Source organism: Quercus suber, unplaced genomic scaffold (assembly GCF_002906115.3).
Source record: "Quercus suber isolate HL8 unplaced genomic scaffold, Cork oak 2.0 scaffold_782, whole genome shotgun sequence".
Classification (NCBI taxonomy): Eukaryota; Viridiplantae; Streptophyta; class Magnoliopsida; order Fagales; family Fagaceae; genus Quercus; species Quercus suber.
Genome location: NW_027070218.1, coordinates 111,503 through 132,114, shown reverse-complemented (window position 1 = coordinate 132,114; position 20,612 = coordinate 111,503). Strand labels below are relative to the sequence as shown.

The 20,612-nt window shown below is 40.7% G+C and overlaps 1 protein-coding gene across 1 annotated transcript; it reads right to left on the bottom strand.

The window, feature by feature from the left end:
* Nucleotides 1-12,199: 12,199 nt before the first annotated feature.
* On the bottom strand, nt 12,200-19,280 carry LOC112014188 (uncharacterized). Its single transcript, XM_024046568.2, has 9 exons — nt 18,538-19,280; nt 17,863-17,917; nt 17,660-17,738; nt 17,510-17,555; nt 17,307-17,405; nt 15,221-15,289; nt 14,789-15,119; nt 14,352-14,494; nt 12,200-14,241 (listed from the first exon to the last, which is right to left on the bottom strand). The coding sequence occupies exons 1-9, from the start codon at nt 19,063-19,065 to the stop codon at nt 12,838-12,840; spliced, it is 2,754 nt and encodes a 917-aa protein (XP_023902336.2). The 5' UTR covers nt 19,066-19,280; the 3' UTR covers nt 12,200-12,837.
* Nucleotides 19,281-20,612: the final 1,332 nt, after the last annotated feature.

Here is a 20,612-nt window from a genome sequence, read left to right as displayed (position 1 = left end):
AGTTTATAATGCTACCCATATGGACGGCTAATGCTTTTGTTTCTACAATCAAAGAATCTCACTTCAAGACACTTAGGGAAAAGTACCAAAGACCTACCAACATACCCATCCATCTTCCATATATGTCGGAAAAATGTTACTACAAGGGTGTTGAGGGTGTTGGGATCTATGAGCAAATGTTAAAGGCAGGGCTCAAATTCCCTCTAAGTTCTCTTCACTATCAACTCCTTCAATACCTAGGTGTGTCCATCACCCAGATCTCCCCAAACGCTTGGAGGGTCTTCCTTGGTGTAGAGGTCTTGTATGGGGTAATGTTTGATGGAGCTCGGAGGTTGACATTAGAAGATTTCTTTAATTGTTACTCGGTCAAAGGGCATGTACAGCTTTGTGCCCAGGAACCCCCACACTAGGCTCATGTGTGAAACCGCCAACTCTAACAGAAACTGGAAGAGTTGGTATTTTTTCTTAGAGGGCGACAAGTGGATGTGTTGTCCTGGTGACCGTGAGTTTATGCCCGTTGACAAAACATGGGGGACAATGACCCCGTCTGGTATGCATTCGTCTATATTCAAGCTATCAATCGTTCTCTTTAAATGTTTCTATGACCGTCCTTATTCCTTTTTGCAGTTCAGGACCATCCTCAAGTTTCTTTAGAACAGTGGAGTTTTTTGGAGAAGATTTTTAGCAAAACTAAGTTAGAGGAAAGGACGTCGGCAAAGTTGGTCATGCTAGATACCTTCCATTGGTATTGTGACGGGCCAGAACCAACAATAGCTGCCCGTCGATACGATGCTCAAGTTTGTCAACGTAAGTCCGTCACCCTATCGTTTAGGTTTCTTGGCTTTTGCTATTTCACTTTAACCATTCGTCTTCCTTTTTGTAAAAATGGATGCTGCCAAGAGAAGGGCCATCATTAAACAACTAGCAGCAAAAAAGAAAGAGGTGGAAACAACTCCCTAAGGAGACGGGTTCATCCAACCCGTCCACAAAAAGAAAGCTACCAGAGAAGCAAGGTCGCCTCTCCAAGAAACCCAAAACCATCTTGAAGCCCGTCGTGGGACTAGAGGCTGAGGGCACGAAGATGGTTACCATGCCAAGCATGAAGCGGGAAAGTATTTTATGAAGGGTCCGTCTACTACCCGAGAGAAGCCACTCGTCATCCTTCATGAAGATTCTAAATATGCTTTAGAGAAACTTTCGTCCATCATAACGTTTGACAACTATGAGGACTTAAGTAACCATGCTACAGAGGCCATGGGAGAGACGGGGCTCTTTTGTGTTGCTCAGGTAAGTCATGTCCATCCACACACAATCCTTCCCATCCATTTACCTCTGTCACTAACCACCTTTGTTTTCAGGCGATGTTGATGATGAAAGGGCTAATGGGATGGTGCCTAAACCATGAGATAGCTTTGGACCGTATACAGGCGAAGGCAAGGTCGACGGAGGATGAGTTGAATGAGCTGAAGGCCTGGAAAGTGGTCCAAAAGAAGAAGCTTGCCCTGTTGGAGGAAACTAGGGACGTGCTTGAGAAATAGACGAAGGAATTGAAGCAGGTCTTGGAAGACAAGGAGAAAGAGATCCGTGATCCCAAGGACCAGCTCCATCAAGTAAAGGATGAAGCGGTACGAGAATACCGTGACTCCGAAGCCCTTCTGGCAAAGCTTGGAGAATCATTTGCTGAAGGATTCGATGATGCTCTCTGTCAATTCAAGGCTTCTTATCCTGACCTAGACGTGTCTCATGTCAATATCAATACCCAAGACCAAACCTCCATTCAACCTGTCCATTCCAAAAGTACCAATGAGCTTTTTGCTGATGATGCCCCCATCAACGACCCTCATGGTGACGAAGGAAACGTTGTTGAGAGTCAAAAGAAACCAGATGATGATCAAGCCCGTCGTCTTGAGGATTTAGTGGTTGAAGAAAGGAATGAAACCCCTATTCGAATTGTGTAATTTTTTTTTTTTATAAAGTTATTTGGAGAACAATTTTAAGTTGTTTGTAGACACCTTTAAGGTTTTCGAGTAATTTTAAAATTGTTTACTCTTTCTGTCCGTCTACTTGTATGCTTGTGGATAATCTTGTTTAGTGCTGGACCGTTTTGCATGAATATAACTATCATGATCATCCTTCCATCCACCTTGAGAATTCAACTGTAGTATTGAACCATACTATGTGGACCCGTCCTGTTTATGTGAACCTTAATAATTGTCATCCTTTAGGATGAGCCCGTCCATGCATGGATTTATTACTGATTCAACGTGATGTTGAACCCATTCACTTTGTGGTCGTCCTTTCAAGGACTTGTAATATTAATCTATCTTTACATTGAACCCATTCACTATGTAAACCGTCCTTTCAAGGACTTGTGATATTAATCCAACTGTGTTGAATCTGTTCACTTTTGTGGACCTGCTCTTTCAAGGACTTGTAATACTAATCCACTCACTTTATGGACCAGTCCTTTCAAGAAATTGTAATATTAATCTAACTTTACATTGAACCCATTCACTATGTGAACTGTCCTTTCAAGGACTTGTAATATTAATCCAACTTTACGTTGAACCCGTTCACTATGTGAACTATTTATCATCCTCTAGGATGGGCCCGTCCACTTATGGGCTTGTTGTTGATTCAATGTGGCCCGTCCACATTGTGAACTTATAGGGTTCCCAATTGTAGTGCGTCCACTTTACGGATCGAATTCGTCCATTTTGTGGACTTTCGAACCCGTCCATTATTATGGACTTTTTCAATAGGAATATATATAGATAAGGTGATTTTGAATAACTCCTCTTATTATTATGATGATAGTTTATGCATAGAAATTGTTTTTGAAAAAATAAATAAAAAGCTTGCCCTTTGGGCTTAAAAGAAACTGTAGATAACAAAAACTATAAAACTAGAAAGAAATAGATTGGAAATAAGGAGTGTTGTTGCTCGTCTACTGCTAGTAGCCTACTGGTAATACTTCTTCAAGTACTCCTTATTCCATGAGTGATGTAGCTTTCGTCCGTCTAGGGTTTCTAGGTGGTAGGTCCCCTTTCTATGCCACGATGCAATTATGTACGATCTTTCCCAGTTAGGTCCTAGCTTCCCTTGGGAGGTGTCTTTTGTGGTGCCCATTACCTTTCTTTGGACAAGATCTCCTAACTAGAAGTCCTTAGGTCTAGCCTTGGAGTTGTAGTGCTTGGCCATAAGATTCTAATACCATGCTAGTTTTTGTTCCGCTATTACTCTGACTTCATCTACCAAATCAAGCTACAGGCGCATTGCTTCCTCATTTTTGCCTTCATCATGGTTTCCCACCCGGTAGCTTGTGAGCCCTACTTCTGCTGGGATGACTGCCTCACTTCCGTATGTTAGTCGAAATGGTATCTCTCCTGTAGGTGTCCTCGCTGTGGTCCTGTATGTCGTACCTCCATATGATGTTCTTCCACACGAAACTTCGTATATTCTTCTCTGTAATAGTAGCTAAAGTTTCTGCTTCCACCCATTTGGTAAGGTAGTCAATACCAACCACTAGAAACTTTAACTGTCTAATTGTTGTTGAGAATGGAACCATGATATCTAGCCCCCATTGAGCAAACGACCACAGAGTCGTCATAGGGGTAAGCTCCTCTATTGGTTGCCTAATGAGGTTGCCAAATCTCTGACATTTGTCACAAGCCTTGACATATGCATGGGCATTTTTCTGCATGGTTGGCTAATAGTATCCTGCCTTGGTTAACTTATGTACCAACAAGTGCGATCCCGAGTGGTTCTCACAAACTCCCTCGTGAACTTCTCTCATAACATAGTCTGCTTCTTCGGGGCCAAGACACCTTAGGTAGGGTCGAGAGAAACCTCTTTTGTAAAAAACTTCTTTGATCAAGACGAAGCAGGCAGCTTAGACCTTCAATTTTCTGGCAGCCTCCATCCCTTCTAGCAACACGGCCTCCTTCAGGTAAGAGGCTATTGGTGTTGTCTAATGGTTCTCGGATCCTACCTCTTGCATACTGAAACTATCTATTAATGGCGAAATATAACGAAGGACAGTACCTGACTGGGGATGACCATATGTTCTGCTGACGCAACTTTAGTGAGTCGGTTAACGTGCTCGTTCTCCTCCCTTAGGATTTGAATGAACTTTGCTCGAAGATTTTTGATTCGGTCCTTCACCTGTTCCAAGTATTTCTTCATCCGTTCATTCCTGCAGTCATATTCTCCGTTAACCTGACTTATCACCACTAGGGAATTGCATTAGAGGACCAGATTTTCAGCTCCCGCGGCTTTGGTGAAGTCTAGTCCTACTACTAAGACTTCATACTCTGCTTCATTGTTGGTCATAGGGAAATCCAGATGGATCATGCATTCAATCATATCCCCTTTCGGGTTATGGAGCATCACACCAGCTCTGCTTGCTTGCTTATTGAAGGATCCATCTGTGTGGATGCTCCATTATAGGACTTCTTCTGCCCCTATCCTTCTACGTAGGTGAACTCTGCAATGAAGTCGGCGACCACCTGTCCCTTAATGGTAGTGCAGAGGCGATATTGTATGTCAAACTCACTTAATTCAAATGGCCATATTACCACTCATCCGGCAGCTTCAGGATTACTCATTGCTTGCCTTAGGGGTTTGTCCGTTAGGACGATCACTGTGTGAGCTTGGAAGTAGGGCTTGAGCTTGCGGGCCGCAATGACTAAAGCGAAGGCGAGCTTCTCCATTGATGGGTATCTTTCTTCTACGCCTTGGAATGCAGGACTCATATAGTACATGGGTTTCTGTACCTTGCCTTCTTCCCTAACTAATGCTACACTGATGGCCGTTGAGAATATCACTAAATAGAGGAACAATTCCTCCCCTGGCTGGGAAGGGCTCAGCAATGGAGAAGATGAGAGGTAGGTCTTCAGGTCTTCGAATACTTGCTGGCATTCAGCCGTCCATTCAAAAGATTTCTTTAGTATGCAGAAGAAAGGCAAACATTTGTCCATTGCTCTTGACACGAACATGTTCAGTGCTGCTATTTCGCCGTTGAGACTTTGCACTTCTTTGACGTTCCTCAAGAGTGTCATTTCTATTATGGCCCGGATCTTGTTCGAGTTGGCCTCGATAGCCCTCTGGGATACCATGAATCCCAGGAACTTTCCCACCGTAACTCCGAAGGAGCACTTGCCTGGATTGAGCTTCATGTTATAGGAGCAAAAGGTGTCGAATGTTTCTCTGAGATCTTCCAAGTGGTTTTCCTCCCTTCGACTTTTCACCAACATGTCATCAACATAGACTTGGACATTTCTGTCGATTTACTATGAGAACATCTTGTTCATGAGTCTCTAGTATGTCGTGCCCGCATTTTTAAGGACAAATGGCATTACTTTATAGCAAAAGAGGCATTGGCTAGTGATGAACGAAGTCTTCTCTTGATCTGCTTCGTCTATTCTGATTTAATTGTAGCCCGAAAAAGAATCCATGAAGCTTAACACTTGGTGTTAAGCCATAGAGTCCACTAAAACGTTGACCCATGGGAGGGGGTAACTGTCCTTATGGTAGGCCTTGTTGAAGTCCATAAAATCTACGCATATCCTCCACTTCCTATTGAACTTCTTGACCATTACCACGTTTACTAGCTAGTCGGGGTAGTAGACCTCCTTAATGAAGTTCACCTCTTGCAACTTGCAGACTTCTTCCGCTATAGCTTGGTCTCATTCTGGGGCAAACACTCACTTCTTCTAATGGATGAGTGTAAAGGTGGGTGACACATTCAATTTGTTCACCATAATGGAGGGGTCTATCCCCGACATGTCTTCATGACTCCAAGCAAATTCGTCTCAATTATCCCTAAGGAAAGTTGCCTGCGCTTGGCGAACCGTCGAGCTGGCGAGGGTACCAATCCTCATTGTTTGATCATTTCTGGAGTCGTCGAGGTGTATCTCTTTGAGCTCTTCCACAGGTTTTGTGGTTGTTCAATGTTCTTCTATGTTCATAGCTTAGAGGTGATCGCCCATCTCTATCATTGCTATGTAGCATTCAAGCATAGCCACCTGATTCTCGCGCAACTCCCCTACTCTGAAATCTATAGGGAAGTTGATCATCAAATGGTAGGTTGAGGTTACAGCCTTCTATGAGTTGAGGGTAGGCCACCCTCTAATGGCATTATAAGTAGAGGTGCAGTCGGCCACAATGAAGGTTACGTCCTTAGTGATCTGTTAGGGGTAGTTGCCCACTGTTACGGATAATGTGACTACACCAAGGGGGAAAACATGTGTTCCTTCGAAACCTATGAGCAGGGCGTTCATTGGAATCAATCATTCTCTATCAATTCTCATCTGTTGGAATCCTGGGTAGTAGAGGATGTCAGTCGAGCTGCCATTGTCGACCAGAATTCAGTGCATATTGTAATCTCCTACTCGTATGCTAACTACGAGTGCATCGTCATGCAGGTGGTGAAGGCGTGGGGTATCTTTTTATGAGAATCCGATGATGGGGTTGTCCATCCATGCCATCTTTGGTATGGAGGTTGTTAGCTAGACGTTCTAAACCATCCTGAGGTAAGTTTTCCTGGCTTTTTTGGATGACTCAGTAGTCGTCGTGCCCCTTACAATCATTCTTATATTCCCTACGGGACGTCTGGGGTGTTTGTTCCCCCATCGGTGAGCTTACTCTTGAGCTGGGTCTGTCCTATCCTTGCTAACGAACCTCTGCAATTTTTCTTATCGGATAAGGGCTTCGATCTGCTATTTCAGGTCGTAACAATCAGTTGTGTCATGCCTGTGATCGCGATGGAATTGGCAACACTTTTCTCGAGACCTATTATTAGGGTCTTCCTTCAACTTGCCGAGAAAGGTTAGGGCCTCTTCATCCTTAATCTGCATCAGGACTTGGTCGATCAAGGTGATCAATGGGGTGAAACTTGTGAATTTCCCCGTGGGGGGTTTTGAACGCCTGTCCTCTCGTAGTTCCCCTGTCCTTGCCATCTTTGGTCCCTATCTTGCCGTATATCATCCTGTCTTTCCCTTTTCTTGGGCTTTTCTTCTCGGGCCAGGAATGCGTCTTCCGCGTTCATATACTTGGTTGCAATGTAAAGCACATCCGACATAGTTTTTGGATCATTCTTATATAGAGAAAATAGGAACTTACCCTTTCAGAGCCCATTGGTGAATGCTACCACGAGTATCTTATCATCCACTTCGTCAATCGAAAGAGCCTCATTGTTAAAGTGGGCTATGTAAGATCTCAGTGTCTTATCCTCTCGTTACTTGATGTTCATCAAGCATGCAGTGGACTTCTTGTACCTGTGTCCACCAATGAAATATGAGGCGAACTGGGCGCTTAACTCCTTGAAGGTACTGATGGAGTTAGGCATCAACATACTGAACCAGATCGTCGCAAATCCCTTCAGCGTGGTGGGGAAAGCTCTACACATGATCTCATCTGGTATCCTGTGTAGGTGCATTAAGGTCTTGAAAGACTTCAAGTGATCCAAGAGGTCCTTGGATCCATCGTAGTTTTCCACCTGCAGCATACGAAACTTCGGTGGGAGGGGGAATGAAGTGACAGAGGCTGTGAATGGCAAGTCAGTTCGGTAGACCAAGTCATCTAGATCGCTGGACACCCGTCCTCTGAGGGCGTTCATCATAAGGTCCATCCGTTCCTTCATCATCTGCATCTTGGTGACTATGTGAGATGGGACCGTATCAGTGATGGAGGGCCGGCTTATGTCTTGTCGTTCCGGCCTACTTGGGGCATTGCTTCCTTCCGGCCCTTCATGATTCCTTCACTCAGTGCTAGTGCCTTGTTGGTCTTGAACACCTCTCCTCTTATAGTTCCCCTATCCTTGCCATCTTTGGTCCCTATCCTATCGTATATCATCCTATCTTTCCCTTTTCTTGGGCTTTTCTTCTCAGGCCAGGAATGCGTCTTCCGCATTCATATACTTGGTTGCAATGTAAAGCACATCCGACATAGTTTTTGGATCATTCTTATATAGAGAAAATAGGAACTTACCCTTTCGGAGCCCATTGGTGAATGCTACCACGAGTATCTTATCATCCGCTTTGTCGATCGAAAGAGCCTCATTGTTAAAGTAGGCTATGTAAGATCTCAGTGTCTTATCCTCTCGTTACTTGATGTTCATCAAGCATGAAGTGGACTTCTTGTACCTGTGTCCACCGATGAAATATGAGGCGAACTGGGCACTTAACTCCTTGAAGGTACTGATGAAGTTAGGCGTCAACCTACTGAACTAGATCCTCGCAAATCCCTTCAGCGTGGTGGGGAAAGCTCTGCACATAATCTCATCTGGTATCTTGTGTAGGTGCATTAAGGTCTTGAAAGACTCTAAGTGATCCAAAAGGTCCTTGGATCCATCATAGTTTTCCACCTGCAGCATACGAAACTTCGGTGGGAGGGGGAATGAAGTGACGAAGGCTATGAATGGCAAGTCAGTTCGGTAGACCAAGTCATCTAGGTCGCTGGACAATCGTCCTCTGAGGGCGTTCATCATAAGGTCCATCCGTTCCTTCATCATCTGCATCTCGGCGACTATGTGAAATGGGACCATATCAGTGATGAAGGGCCGGCTTATGTCTTGTCGTTCCGGCCTACTTGGGGTGTTGCTTCCTTCCGGCCCTTCATGGTTCCTTCACTCAACGCTAGTGCTTTCCTAGTCTTCCTCTTGTGTATCCATCACTACATTCCTTTGGCACAACTATTCCTCTAGGTCATGATTCTGTTTGGTAAGACATTCCACTGTCGCTGTGAGGGTTTGGACTTGCCTTTCCAGGGCAGTGCGTCGCAGTTCGTCGCCTTGGTTATTGGTGGTGGTTGCCATCAATTGAGTGAGTACCATGCAACTTTTTCGTCCGGGAGGTGATGTTATGGCTTACAAATCACAATATATTCTCATAGACAGTGCCAACTGATGATGCCATAAGATCACCAGTAAGCCACACGGTCCCCACACGCTCGAAACAATTCTTGCACAGCAAAAAGAGAAAACCTTAGGAGAGTTCTGATATGGTACCGGCCGAAGACCCTCCGAAGGTTAAGTCAAGAAACCTTTCTATAACTCTAAAGTGCCAGAGCTGGGGGTAAATTATGCATACCTTGTTCCTTGAGAGTCTTTGGGTTCTTATAGTAGAGTAGAACCGACTTCCGTTTCTTGCATGGGAAGTCTTTTTCTTATGAAGAAGATCATCATTAAAGAGCATATATTATGGGATTCTTCCCATATTAAGATTCTAGTCGTATCAGGATTCTATCGACTAGGGTTAATCGTAAGACACAAGTTGTTTCCATTTAGGATTCCTTGGAGATTACTTAAACCAGGTAGACGCCACGTGGCCTCTGGACCCGTCCACCTTGTGGCCATGCACTATGGATCTGTCCACTATCAACCTACTGGTCTAGAGCCATCAGGTTTACTAATATGGTTCCATCACCCATAATTTTACCCTCTTCAGTACATGTATGAGAACTCAATCAAGCAATAAGATTGAAGTCAGTTCATTTCTTTCTTCTGCAGGTTTCTCTTCTCAACTTCATTAATTCTTCTTCTATTGGAGATCTAACTATCTCAAATCAATCACTCAAAATCTCGTATAGATTAGGATCTTAACACTCTTTTAACCCTAAACTACTATTAATCCAAATATACGTGATTAGCCAAATTTTATGTTGCATAAATATTGAAATGTAAAATAAAGCATGTAAGGATCAATATGAAAATGCAGAAAAGAAATCAAACTACACAAAAATGTGGAGTATAATTTTTTGGGTTGTGGTATGGACACAACAAATAATCACAATAGTTGAGATGTCACGTGTTATTGGTCAAAATAAAATAATAAAATATTAGATTGAGACTCACTACCAAAAAAAAAAAAAAAACAAAAATGATGTGAGATTTTGTTGTGTTAAAAAAATTATCAATTTTTTTTTTTAATACGAGAATCGAATTTAAGTTTCTTCTTTCATTAACTCTCCACATTGATAATTGGACAGAAAATGTACACGATGAGAGACTACGTCACATGTTCATGAACCACACAGCCCTTACCAATACCTTAGTCCAAATGTCCAACACGTTTTGTTCTTTCAAAAATCAAAGCATGCTAATATTGACCACATGACCTTATAATATTCCGACCTTAAAATATATTTTTCTTTTTTTGCACATGCAAAATAGAATTTCTATATCAAGTAAATTTTATTAATATAAGGTTTGGACTAATATCAATCAAATTTAGGACTTTTCAAAATTGATCAATTTGGTTCCTAAAACTAATTTAGTTTCTCTAAACATTGTTAGACCAGTTAGTCTTTTCTATTAGGACCGTTAGTCATTTTTCTCAACTATCTTAAATACTAAATTAGCTTTAGAGACCAAATTGCTCAGTTTTGAACCTAATTAACGTTAGGCTAAATAGCCTCACGTATTTTAATAGAATATACCCTCAATATAGGTAAATTCATTAATGTTTGAGCTGTTGAGGCATTGAAGGAGATATAGTTAAAGGTCAGAGAGACAGATTTTATTTTTTATTGGCTGAGAGAGCAGGAGAGAGAGAGCTAATCTCAAAAATAGAATATATATTTATGTTGAGCAGTTGAGGCCTTGAGGAAGATATTGGAGGTAAAAGATTAAGAGAGACAGAAATTTTTTTTTATTGGCTGAGAGAGAGAGAGCTTAGAGTCTCAAAAATAGAGCTCTGGCGCTTCAAAATTCCCATGGCTTTTTCTCAAAAATAGAGCTCTGGTGCTTCAAAATCCCCATGGCTTCTTCCTCAAACTTCTTCAGATGTTTCTCAGTGTCCTTCAGCTCCAAGCCTAAACGATACATATGTGAAGGTGATGTTTGTGTCCTTAGAAATCAGAAAAAATCTCATGAGAAACTATCGAAGAATAAGCAGAAGCATAGCCCGTGGATTTCATTTTCCTTTCTTTCAATGAGAAGGACTCCAAAATGTTAAGTGATTTGAGTTATCAAACATGGCTTAGATTTTAGTCTATACTACAGTTGTATTATATATTGTATCTAGCAAAATATTTTTGTTGCAAGAGCCCTTTTTTTTGTGGTTGAAGGGTCTCTACGCTTAGCCCAGGGCTATAATTCATTTGTAATGGTGTCAAATCCACATTAGCAAAGGGTATTGTGCAATTTTCAAAGTCTCCTTATTTGTAAGATTGGTTGGTCCTGTGTATTCTTAGTGCTGAACAGGTTGCTCTGGCAGGAAGCTTGAAGAATTTGCACCTCCCAGCTGTTGCTTGCTTTCTGTGTAGCATAGAATATTAAGCTACCAAAATCTGGTCATAAAATTTGCCTAGATCTCTTTTGATAGATAGAAAATGGGCTATTACTGTACAAGTTAATGAAAGACAGACAAATTGAGAAAAGAGCCTATTCAAAAGAAGGTTTTCAAATTGGTTTCATCAACTCCAGCAACCTTAACAGTGCTAATTTGCTTTCTTTTTTTTTCCATTTTTTTTTTTTTTGGGTCAAACCTTTATGGCTTATACAAAAAGATAAAATTTGAATTCAAACTCATTTGGAGCTTCTTTTTTCAACCTATTACTTGACAATTTATAAGACTATTCATATATATTATTTAAACAAATCTTATGACCTATTAAAAAAACCATGTAACTAAAACTACACATGATGTTTTTAATTGCCATATCATGGGTTGAAGCAAGATGCTCCAAATGAGGTTGGAGCAAAAATTTTCCTTTACAAAAATGCAATGCTACCGTATTTCCAAATTATTGCACGAGAAAGAAAATACAAACAAATTTGCAGTACTTGTTCTGTGACCAATGACCATCAGCTCTTCAAATTTGAGCAGTCCTTCAGTACTCAGGGTATCCTACAGTACTCAGGGTGGCTACTAGGTCTAAATCCTACCCATACTACATTCTAATAAAGAGCAATTATCATAAGTCAAATGTCATAAATTCAAATCATATCACAGTTATCAGAAAACCTGTATCACCAAATGGCAGTCATATTACTGTTTACTCTTCTTTTCCTACACTGCATTTTTTATCAAATGGCAACATACGAGCTGCACATAGGAGGTGGCCCTCGCCCCAGCTCTTGAAACATAACCCCCCTCCCTTCTGTTCACTCCACACAACACAAGTTTTAAGCCTCCCTTTAAAATACTAGTGCTAACAAATAAATGGCAAGAAAACCACTGAAAAAGACTTGGAGAAATAAGAGAACAGTAGAAAATTTCCATTTCAGAGATTATAATATTCATTTACATAAATATTGGCAGTATTAACTGGAATTAAAATGCAATTACATGATAAGCATCATAAGAACTAGAAGCTAAACAACTAATTCTCATCCACCTGTAACAAATGTACAAGGCATCAACTACATTTTATGCATTTACCGTCACCGTCAGACTTAAGAACTTCTAAACAATCGCTAATATTCATAAAATCAATGATCTGCTGCTGAAATTTTCAAATGTTTTAGCTCCTTGAAATGATATAAACTCCGATGCTGAAAGTCAGTAATCCTCATTTAGCAAATAAGATGGTCTTTCCTCAAATCCACCAGCATCACTCCATCTCAAGCAAGCTCTCTGACTAACTAAATCCTTCTCTGTATGAGCAAACCCCAATCAAGAAGTAAAATGATTCAACACGTCTCCAATCCTTTAATCCAGGACCAGGGAACACCAAAATCTCAGTCATATCAAACCGGTGGCATTCACACATTCAATGCAATTATGCAACTAAGGCATGGGAGACTATAACAAAATTTATGTTGCTGAGACAGGAGCTAAATTGACCTACGCTCTCTTCCCTATCTGTCTGATTCCTCTGAAAACCAATCCTCAATCAAAGCTGCAAAGCCAGGTCTGGCTGCGGCGAATCAACCAGAACACCAGAGGATGGTCTCACCGGAGACCCTGGAGACTGGAAACCAATATTCAAGTCTGGAGGAAGTGTTTCCTGTTTTGGCCTTGGTTGGGTATGAGGACTAAGACCTCGCCAAGGGTACTGCACTTGAAACCTAGACAAGTCAGCCGGTGCTAACTGGGGAAAAACTATAGGTCGATTTTGGAGTTGTGCTTCATTGCCCACACGAACAGGTTGTGGTCCAAAAGGCTGAAGTGGAAAACTCTTCCTTTCAGACTGGGTTTGCATCCCCCCAGAAAGCGGAAACTCTCCCCGCACTTGAGAAATTTGTGGACGGAATTCCCGACTTGGGTTGTATGATGGATCCGGAGATATCTGAGCTTTGGGCACACCTGAATTTTCTGTTGCTTGTTTAAACCCTCCAGCCCCTATGGACATCCATGCACGGGCAGCAGCCGCTGAAGCATTGCTTGAGTCATCTCTCCTTGTAGATGGAACCGAGGGCGTGGCTTGTGGAGTTTCAACTGGAGATTGATTTGAAGATTTCTGCTGCTTCTGAGCCCTTTCAGCCAACATTCTCATCAACTGAACAGGGTCACTAAGACCCTGCTCCTGCGCATGAGCAAAGTAAGCTGCTCTAGCCATGTGATTAGGAACTGTGTCAGAAGATGGATTACTCATCTTATTATTCAAACTGCTGCTGTTGACTTTTCCGTTAGGCAACCCTCCAGTAACAACTCCATTAGTATCCGGCTGCTTAAAAGGTACAGGCTGCGAAATATTTATGTTTCTTGGTGCCGGTTCTTTAGACCTTGAACCTGATGTTTCTGAATTACTTGAAAACTGCTTTTCAGCAATAAGCTCAGCATTATTTTGATGCACTGAGGGCAAAGAGTTCAATTCAAATTGCTTGATAACCTTACTCTCAGGCTTGGCAAAATTCCTAGATTGTGGATTTTGCAGCTGATAAATAGCATTATCGGGAGTACTAGGTTTTGTTCCAGCAGAACCAGAAACAGATAATTTCCCTTCTGTAGTATGACCACTGACTGGAGCCAACAAAGAGTGTTTCCCCTCCAAGGTAGGCCCACTTACAGGACGCTCCTTAGCAGGAACAGGAGTCTTAGTTTTGTCATCTTTTCTCAATTCAGCATTAGACTGCAACTTTGAAACTAAACCAGGTTCTTTCTGCATTCGGTTCTCAAGCATTAGCACAGGGGTTGGAAGTGGCTCGTATTCTCCAACCCAACCACGACCAAATTTACAACCAGCAGGTAATGCCTGCTCAATTCTCTGGGAGGCAACTTTCCAAGCAACAGGTCCAAGAGTTGCAGCAAAACGAGCCAGGCTCCTAGCATAAGAGTATTCTGCATGAAGCCCAACCTGATTCCCATAGGCAAAATCAGGGGAAAAAATATTTATATTAAAATAAAAATTGGTCGAGTAGAAAGGCCAACTATTCAAGAAAAGGAACCAGTATCTACAATACATACAGCAACCAGCTGCTTAATTTCAGCCTCAAAGGTTGAAAATATTGATTCTGATCTAACAACTGGTTGATTGGAAATGTTATACGTCACACGGCGGTTATCATCAAATACAAATTGCTTCCTTGCCCATTTAGACAGACCCTTCCCTAAAATAGCACAGCAAGCAAAACAATTAGAAGAGGGATGGTGTGAAGTATAACCATAAAAACCTAACACTATAAGGAGCAAGGCTATCTCAGTCAATTCTGACCTGAGATGATTGAGCATGATTGTAAAATACTACTCCATATTGGCTAGCAACAACATAGAAACAGCTAGCAAATCTAATTCTTGGCAATTAATGGCTACAACAAATTGCTAAAATCTTGGCAAGCTCCACATACATTTATCATCACAATTGTACATAACAGAAGGAGGAAAAATAAACTTTTTTATAGTACCTGATGACAGTTCTTCCACCTTCTCAGGATTAGTATCAACTAGGGAAGAAGTACCCTCTACAACATCAGTATTACTAGGTCTCTCACAATTACCACCTTGGTTTGGATTGGAAACATTCTGTACATCTCCAATGGTGGCAAGAGTGGCACCAGTGGAGAAATCAGAGCCAACAGGCTCCTGTGAGGTCCGGCAGAATGGCTTCTTTACTGGCTTCTTGATTAAGGAATTGGATCTTGTTTTCAGCTCAGATTTCAATTCTTTCTCAGCGCGTTCAAAATCCATCCTTAGCCTCTCAAATTTATTCTTTGCCAATTCTTGAATGGAACGAGCCTTTAACAAATAATTGTGTCATAAAAGATAACATTAACAAACAAAACAAAATAGGTGAAACAAACAGAGTCAACAAATAAGAATGGCCAAAATTCTTATACCTGTTTATAGTATATGGTGTCTGGTGCATTGTATTGCATTGCATTTGAGCAAATTAAGAAAATGTCACTCTGCATTCACCATAACAAACTTTACAAGTAAATACATATAAAAGAATTCTTTTTCCTTCACATAATTTATTGGCAAGAGGATCTAGTCCAAAAATGTAAGTTACTTAAAATGAGTGCTAATTTGCAGAAAGTCAATTAAAGTATAGTTATATTTAGAAAAATAAGGCTTCAAAAAATGGTACATAAGAAAATAAGCTAAAAGAAATAATTGCTGGCAAACAGACGCAGAGACAAATTTAGAAACAGAAAACCATGACCTGTACGGTTATGTTCCCAGTGAAAAGGTTTTCCAAAAACAGTTTCTGAATATTACTTTTGAGAACAGCCTATTCCAATAGCACATCTTCCTGTTTATATACTTTGTTTGTAGTTCACCACCAAAGAAATCACTAAAATTGGCATGTTCCAAAATTTATATTGTCATCCGAACTATTTCATGAGAACACAAGCCAAAACTTGTTGTAATAATTCATTTACATTGTGTGATAACATACACACAAAGAAGTGGATTATGTCATACAGTGAGACCCTAAAAAATGCATAAGTTTAGCAGGACTACCTACTAGAATGAGTCTCAATTTTGCCACAAAGATCAGCCTTAACTGGCTAAACTATATTGATAAGTCTAGAGAACAAGCTCCACCCACTGAATGGAGCAAAATATCCAGTAAGGCCACTCATGTTTAGTTTACACAAAAGATAAGTAAGCATTAACTGAATATAGATCAAAGCTAGGATAAGGAAGTATAACCTATGACATGCAGGACAAATTCCCAAAATCACCTAATGGTCTATAGACACTGTAAGAATAGTTGTTAAGTGATTAGATTTTCTATTTTCTAATAGCTTAAGCTTTAGGGACATTTGTTAATTTATCATGTTATCATAGCAGGGGGTCATGACTCATGAGTTTGAACCCTGTCTCCACTCTACCTCCCATTTAAATAATTGAAAATCTTCAAATGTTGGGCCTCAATTATTAAGAGGGAACCTGGGCAAACATGCGAGAGGGAGTATTAGAATAATGGTGAAGTGATTAAATTCACCATTATCTAACAACTTAAAGTTTTTGGGACAGTCAGTAATTTATCAAACACTATTAACCCTTTTTCTTGGATTCGGAATACAACAAGCATCATAAGCAGTCTTCAACTAAATTGCTTATTCTCCAAAATGACACACTAGTGATTCCCTTCTAAATCTAGTCCAGTGCCAGTTAATTTTTGAATCCTATCACTACCAGATTTCCCACATCTTACACCCTTCAGTACATTTAAGTAAGACATCTAGGCAACAGCTCTTAAGTCACAAAGCAAAATTTAACTACAAAATGATTATACAAGTCTGGCTGTAATGTGGGCTATACCAATGATATAGAGAAGACTTACAATTAAATGGAACCTACCCTACAGAATATGAATTTAACCATGCATATCCATATGTTCCTCAATGAAATTAACCCACACAAAAATAGAGAATGAAACCATATGGATTGAATTACGCAAATCCATGTGGTCCTCAAGTGAGATATTGACCCACACAAAAATAGATAATAATATTATTGCAGGCTGCTACCTAATTACAATAAGGACAAACATAAAATTGCTTTCGGCCATGTTCGCCATTATCTTTCATAAGAGAATGCAATGCCCATTAATATCATAAGCAAGCTTCGCTAAGCTTAATTAGTACCTGATGTTTTTCCCTCTCTCTGTCTCTCTCTTCTTAATACAAATGCACACAGTAACACAAATTGCACCCAGACTGTTCAATACACTACATGTAGGTTGTCACTCTCTCATTCATTATCCGAAATTCCTGACCGTTATAGTATGTGAAATAGGCATCCTCTGAATCATTTTTACATTATGAGAGGCTGGGGGAACAGATGAAGAGTCCCCGATCCAAGAGTGTGAGTGTTTGACAAATAGACTCAATCTCCTCCTCCTCCAACATGAGTAACGTAGCCACGTTATAAATAAGTCACATGTGGCAAAACTAAAATACGAGTACAAACCTCAAATTGTTCCAAGGTAGAATACAATCCACTTGCTAACTTCTTCCTCACTGTGGCAAAGTCCATAGGATGCTCAATCACTTCGTGATAATCCGGAAGCTGCAGTGACCAAAAATTATTTTTAAAACATTAAACACCAGCACCAAAATTGGCTTCAAAACCACATTACCATATACAACAAAGAAAGAAAATTTTCCAAACACCTCCTCAGGATCAACCGGTTCTGCATATACACCGTACGTGTCTTTCCTGCCACAGTTCACATATCAACGTTAATAACTCCTTAATCTTCACATTATCAAAAGGTAGGTAGAAAGGGAAAAAAGAAGACAGAGAGGAATTCATCCCCATACTTCTGAAGCTTGTCAAGAATAAACACCAATGTCTTCTTATCAGGCAATGGAATCAAGAGAGGAGGATCAGAAGGTGTCCCTATCAAATAAAATAAAATAAAAAATTCATCAAAACCCCATAAACCCAATTCTCACAATATACAAGAAAATTCAAACACAAAGCACAAACCCCATTAATCAAAATCAAAACCAAGAAACCAAACCTGGAGCAGAATCGACACCCTTTGAGTCCGCCACCTTATTCCTCACCACCCTTTCCTGTGTAACCCAAACAAACATATGAAATACCGTACATATCATTATAGAAAGAAAAAAAAAATTAAAAATTAAAAAAGAAGAAATAGAATGAAGCAAAAAGCTCACGACTGTGACTGGGTTTATGAGAGAGTGCGAAGATAGATATGTAGATAGAGATAGAGACAGAGACACGGACAGAGACAGATAAGGCAGACAACAATGCTAAATGCACAGTTTAGAAAATAGAAAGAGAATGAAAGACAGAGAGACAAAGATTTAGAGAGAGAAAGAATGAGGTGGGTAGACAGAGAGAGAGAGAGAGAGAAAGGTGGGGAAGCGTGATCAGATTCTTTGGGTTTGTGTTAGTTTTTTTGACAGTTGACCCAACCGTTACACAATCTCTCTCTCTCTCTCTCTCTCTTCCCTCACTCACTCACAGAGTGAGTAATATTGAAGTCTGGACCAATCATATAGTAAAAATCTCTCTCTCACTGAGCTGTACTCTCTCTCTCTCTCTCTCTCTCTCTCTCTCTATATCTATATATCTCTCACTTTATCTTCTTCATCTGCTTCAGCTTCAGCTTCAGTTTCAGTTTTTTCCTTTTTGTTAAATCAGACCCGTACAATGATACAATACATACCTCATCATCATAATCATGATGATGATGATGACGATGACGGTTATTATGATCGTCATCTTCTTCGTCTTCTTCTTGTTCTTGTTCTTGTTCTTGTTCTACTTCTTCGTCATCATCATCCTCGTTGTCATCATCTTGACCGTTGATTTTCCTCTTCTTCATCGGCTTCCTTTCCTGCTCGTTTTCTTCATCCTCCACCTCCTCCTCGTCCTCCTCATCATCCGTCGCGTGCGGCCCACGCGCCGCCGACCGAGGCCGCGGCGGAGGGGGAGGGGGAGTCGTGTTCTCGGTGCCTTGGTTGAGCTTGACGACGAGCTTGAGCTTCTTCTCTCTCCTCCTCTGGTCTTCCTCGTCGTCGTCCTCGTCGTCTTCGTCCAAATAATCGTCGTAGTCGATGTTGTACCTGACATTCCGGCGCCGGAGACTCCGCCGGACTTCGCGCTCAGCCGCCTCAGCCGACTCGACGGCTCGGCGCGCCAGATCTGCCTTCGATGGCCTCCCTTTCTTCTTCCTCTTCACGATCTGACCCATCCTTTTCCCTCTCTCTCTCTCTAACACTTTCTCTCTCTACAACACTCTCACTCTATCTCTCTCACTACTTTCTCTCTCTTCCTCTCTCTCTTGCTTTGGTTCCATTATTTTTCGACGCTGGCTTGGCTCTTTTTCGAGAGGCTTTGTGAGGTCCGAACCTGGATTTGGACAAACCCGAACCTCAGGTTCGAAGAAAGCTCAGAGTTGGTAAATACTACTAAATAAATAAATAAAGTGAAAAAAATGAGTGATTGTTGCCTGTCTTTTATTTTCTTTTTTCTTTTTTTTAGCTGTGTCCGTGTAAAACGGCGTCACTCGATGGGAAAAAATACGGCGTTTGTTGCTGCCCGCTGCGCGTTTTCGCTTGCGTGTCGCTTTGCCTGCTGCCCGTTGTTCATGTCTTGGTGTTTTTACCTATTCGGATGGGAGATTCTTCATTGCTAAGTTTTAGTGCGTTATGTCACGCGCCTCATGATTAAACATGATTTGCCATTTTTGGCCATACCCATGTACCGGTAATAACCAAAAATTAAAAGGTCTTAGTTGAAATTCCATTTTTTTAGAAACCGGGCTTAGTTGAAATTCACATGCTAGTAGTTAGCATCAAGTGTTGTTTATTGAAGTTCCTAAATTAATATTCATCTATTATGAAATGCTAATGAGTAGATTGAATTTTGTGATTCATCAATATTTAATGGCATGTTTGGATGTTTAAAAAAGGAGGGGGAGTAGAGTAGAGGGAGGGAGAGTAATGCAATTACCTTGTTTGGAAGTTTTTTAAAGAATGAGGGGGAGGGATTTGGAGGAGTTTGGAGGGGTTTGGACTCCCTCTAACCCCCCAATTTTAATTCCCCCAAATTGGAGAGATTTGGAGGGGGAGTAGAGGACATAAACTATTGACCAAGTAAATTACCTAATTTATCCTTATTATATTAACAAAATTACACAAGAGGAAGGGCTAATTACTCCCTTCCCCCTTACTAATTTTAAAAACATCCAAATAAGGTGGAGGTGAATCATTCTCCTCTACTCTCCTCCCCACTACTCCCCTTCCCTCTACTCCCCTCTACTCTCCTCCCTCTCTAAACTTCCAAACAAGCCATAAATCTACTTGACTTATATTATTTGGGTAATTATCTAAAGTATTAATGATGTGGTAAAATCCAATCAATTCATTCACCTTGATGACTAATGAGTATGATGTTAGGAAGTTCATGAGTGTTTATTTAAAAACCCTAAATGATCTTTGTCCTTAGTTTATGAATGTATTAAATGTGTGAGATGGATTTTGGCGTACACAAAATGGACCATTTAGGTATATTATGGTTGAGTTTGGATTGCACTGAAATTATTTCTCTCCTTACGTTTGGCGTTTTTCTATGGGTTTCGTGCATTGTACATGGAACTCACAAGTACTAATGTTAACAAATCTAACTTTAAAACTAAGTCTCACAACACTATTAACATATTTAAAAATTATTTTGTTATAGTGTTTTTAGTTTTCAGTTTTCAACACTAAACGGTATCTAAATAGACCCTATAGATAA